The 4394-nt window shown below is 35.8% G+C and overlaps 1 protein-coding gene across 1 annotated transcript in view; it reads left to right on the plus strand.

Moving 5' to 3' along the window:
- The first annotated feature begins 721 nt into the window (after positions 1–721).
- Positions 722–4394, plus strand: part of LOC102677892 (protein sickie-like) — a 47959-nt gene continuing 44286 nt past the window's right edge. Inside the window, exon 1 of the mRNA XM_031510021.1 lies at positions 722–758. Coding sequence (XP_031365881.1) covers positions 722–758 — 37 coding nt within the window. The remainder of the gene's footprint in view (positions 759–4394) is intronic.

Genomic DNA, 4394 nt, shown 5'->3' on the forward strand with positions numbered 1-4394 from the left:
AGAAAATGAACAGCAATGATTTTTTAATCTTTGATCGTTCGATCGTAACGGAGAGAATCGAGTTAAAGAAGAGTTGTTACGATACGATAATATAATATATCCTCTCCCTCCGAAAAGTTAGCTTTCCCCTACAGGCGATAATCCTCGCCAAGGATAATCCTCGACTTTCCTTTCCTCGAGTCGAAAATCTCTGAAACGTAATCAGTTTCCAACGTTCCTTTTTCGACCTCCCTCTCGCTTTTATCTTCTCCGGATAAAACGAGAAGGGGGAGGGGAAAGGCGATGGGGTGTGGCTTGCATGCCATCCTATCACTTTCCGAAACAATTTTCCTCTTATTCTTCTCCTTTCAAACGTAAATATTGCCTTTTTTGTTCCAATTTTTTCTTTCTCTTTTTTTTTTTCACTTGTAGAAATTAATATATAAACCAACCCCTTTGATAATCTCGAAAACCTTTTGCATTCGAGAGGCGACAATCCTTTATTTACGCTTAGATCTCTCTATCTTCTTTATCACCTAAGTGAGACGTGATCTTAAAATCATCTTGAATTGCTACTAGAGGAAGAGTTGAGGGATAGATTTTCAAACAATAATAATGAATAACAAGAGAGGAGGGTGAATCAGAGGGGGATCGAAACAGATTCGTTGATTCGTTATTTTTTGGGGCAGCCTGTAGAACCGGTGGGAGAGTAGTATTCGGTAGCCGGGCGTTAGTAAGCGGTATGTATCGTATGTGGCGTAAAGTGGGGAGGAGGGTCGGTGGGCAATGGATCGTCGACCCTCGCGCTCGCCAGTTAACGTTCGTCCGGTAACTCGTGAAAACATTCCTTCGCATCGAAGAAAAGTTTTGTTTTTAAAATGTCGTGTGACGGTGCCAGTTTTCGACCTTCTCCTGTCCGTGTCCAGCCCAGTTCTCCAAATAAACCATATATCCACAGTTATAAGTGAATTTTTTGTGTTTGCGGTTTCTTATCTCTCGGCGAAATGATCCTCGCGGTACGAAAAGGGGGGAGAAGTATACTTTTTTCAACGAAGAACGGTCTCTCGTGTTTTTATAAGATATCCATTATTACACGTTAACCAATCGAACGTCTCCTCGCTGTTTTTCTTCTTCTTCTTTCGAAAAATTATTACCAACCGTGGCCCATGTCGTCGAGTTTTAAAACGCGAAATTATATATAAATTATACGCGTAAAATTTCGAAACGATAGCAGTGTATATGTATTTCGAACGATGTATCGAGGAGTATTCGAAACACGTATCGAGCACTAGGAGTGTCTGAAACAAACAGGCAACCCCTATAGGTTAAATCGCGCTAGTCGTCGAGGGTGGTAACAAGGGTGGTTCTGCTCGAGGGCTATCCCTTAATTATCCCGTGCAATGACGCATTCGATGTTACACATACACAGGTATCTCATTCTTATCGATCCTTTGAAAATTCGCGTGGACACGTGTACGGGACGGATAGTAGTACGAATAGTAGTTCGGAACCGTCGTCTTTTTTTCCAATCGATGGAACGATCGAATTATATCGCGCGATTAATTCGCGATAATCGTTCCGTTTGATTATCGTTGCGGATAATGATTCAAATATAAATAGACGTAGCGAAAAGTGAAAATATCGCGAATTATCCGTGTCGATAGATCGACAGTGGGCGAGGAATTTATAAATAAATGGTAAGTTTATTTGTATCGAAAGAGAAATTAGAAAAATTTATCGGAAAAATGTTATAAATAAATCACTCATTGACCGCGTTCGAATAATTTAAAAAAAGGAAGAGAATTTCTGAAAACTGAAGGGGAGGAAAAATTTATCGAAAAAAATGTTCTCGTTATAAACATTTCTATAATTTTCGAATCGCATCCGAACTCTCGATATATTTAAAAAAAAGGACACGATGGGGATTTCTGAAAACCGAGAGGGAGAAAGAATTGGAAAAATTTATCAAAAACAATGTTTTCGTTTTATTCGAATCGCATCCGAACTTTCGGTACAATAACATTTAAAAAAAATACACGATGGAGATTTCTGAAAACCGAGGGGTAGAAAAAATAGGAAAAATTTATCGAAAAAGAAAAATATTTTCGTTATAAACATTTCTATAATTTTCTTTTTATTCGAATCGCATCCGAATTCTCGATACGATTTTAACATTCACTGCGTTAAAAGAAGGAGGATTTATTGAAATTTATTTATGAAAATAAACGGAAACTGAGGGGGGAGGGAAGGAAAAAGTCCAAAGAAAAAAGAGAAACACTCGTTTAACTCGTACTATTAATGATAGAAACCTTCGTTCGAATTTTTGATATAAAGAGCTGCCCGAAATATTTATCCTTCTTATCGTTTTTCCTTTCTACCGTGATGCAAGCTTGAAAAATTGGCTTCGACTCGCGCCTCGATCTCGGCGCGCTTTCAGCGAGAGAAAAAGTGGCGATTCGACCCACGGGGAATCTTTTGTCATGCCCTTCTCGGACTGTGTTTACGATCTGGGTAATAAAAAAAAAACCTGAGGTAGCGTTTCCATCCTCCTCCCTCTCCAAGTGAGTCACTTGGTATACAATAGTGTAACGTTGCGTGAACAAAGAGAGAGAGAGAGAGAGGAGAGTGGATTGGAAAGAACTAGAAAACGAGATCGATGAATCTCTTTATTACCTTCGTTGATTTAGATGATTCCTGAATTTCAAAGATAGTATCGAAACTCGACAATTGGTCTAATTGATCGTAAAATTTGGTTTCGCAGAAAAAAGATTTTCCATCCAAGATTCAATTTTAAAACGAAATAGGAAAGCTTTTCCTAATTTCGATTAGAAAATTATAGAGAATTGTAGAGAAATATTCGAGTTATAAATTGGTCGGAGTGAAATGGATGAAAGTCGTGAGAGAGGTGTTTACACCCCTTCGAGGAGTCGCCGTCACTGAGGCGCCCCGTTCTGAATCATGGTGACGACGAGGGTTCGTTCCTTCGAGCAAACTACTCGCGAGAATCGATAATAGCGAAATCAACTTTACCGAAAGTCCTTGACCCAGGTCGCGAGGGTTCAATTGCATCGATGTCTCGTTAAAGAAAACTTGCTCGTTAATACGTTCACTGCCGCGTCATCCGCTTATTCGACTACTTACCGACGATCTTCGTAGGTATTTGGAAAGATATATCGTACAGGTATAATAGAAATATATAATATAGAATTGTTATAAAAGTGATACAAAAAATATAAAAGTGTTAAAAAAATTATTTATTATATAATTATTATTATTTATTATATTATTTAATTATAGAACGTAAAACTAATATGATATTTGATATCAAGGAAGAACATATAATCTATAAATGGTAAAACTATAGAATTGTTATAAAAGTAATACAAAAATGGTAAAACTAATACGATATTCGACCTCGAGAAAGAACATAACCTATAAATGATATTATTGCTGTTTGATATTAATGAAATTAGAATTCAAATATTGCAATTATAATTAATAATTAATTAATAATTAATATTCGAATATTGTATATATTCGATCTCGAGGAAGAACATAACCTATAAATGGTATTGCTTGATATTAATTAAAATTAGAATTCTTCAAACTCTATTTAATAATTAATTTCACCGTAACGAACAATTTCCATCTTTTAGGGGAAAGACAGATATCTCCTTCTCATCGATCATATCGAGAATAATTATTGGATTGTTCGAAAAGTATTTTCATTTTTTCGAGATTCGAAACGGTGAAATTCGACAAATTCAATCTCGTAGCAATTTCTTGAATCGTTGTTCGCTGGTTTGCTTCGATCACTGTCTTTATTTTGTCTCCAATGTTTCGCATTTTTAACGTTGAAATTGTCGAAAAGAAATTTTGAAAACCACTTTTTCGACACTGGCGTACTACCTTAATACGCCTTCTCCATATTTAATAGTTTATGTACATAAATAGAATTCAAGATTACGAATATATCGTGGAATATTTTATATTTATCCTTCAAGAAAAATTAACATTCTATACAAAGCTGAAATTGGTGAGGACAATTTGGACAAAAAGTTAACTAATAACTCTTCCATTTTTCTTTTCGATATTGGAACGAATTAGGGCAGAAATTTTAACAATTATATCAGTCGACAAACATTTAAATTATTCGTGTAGAGTGACGAGTTGAAGAACGTAACGATGGAAATAAATGACGCGAGAGATTATTCTCCCATTATTGAAATATCGATGGAAAAAGCTAGGCCTGAAGGAAATTTCGTTGGAAACACAGGCGACAGTCAACGCGTTAAAATGATTGAAAAATTTCCAATAAATAAACGTGTATTCCGATGATTGAGTTGTAGTTGGCTTCGAGGCTAATTGGAGAAGAAAAAGAAAAAAAAAAAAAAAAATTTGTTTTTTTTAAACAG

This window comes from Apis dorsata, unplaced genomic scaffold (genome assembly GCF_000469605.1).
Source record: "Apis dorsata unplaced genomic scaffold, Apis dorsata 1.3 scaffold_198, whole genome shotgun sequence".
NCBI lineage: Eukaryota > Metazoa > Arthropoda > Insecta > Hymenoptera > Apidae > Apis > Apis dorsata.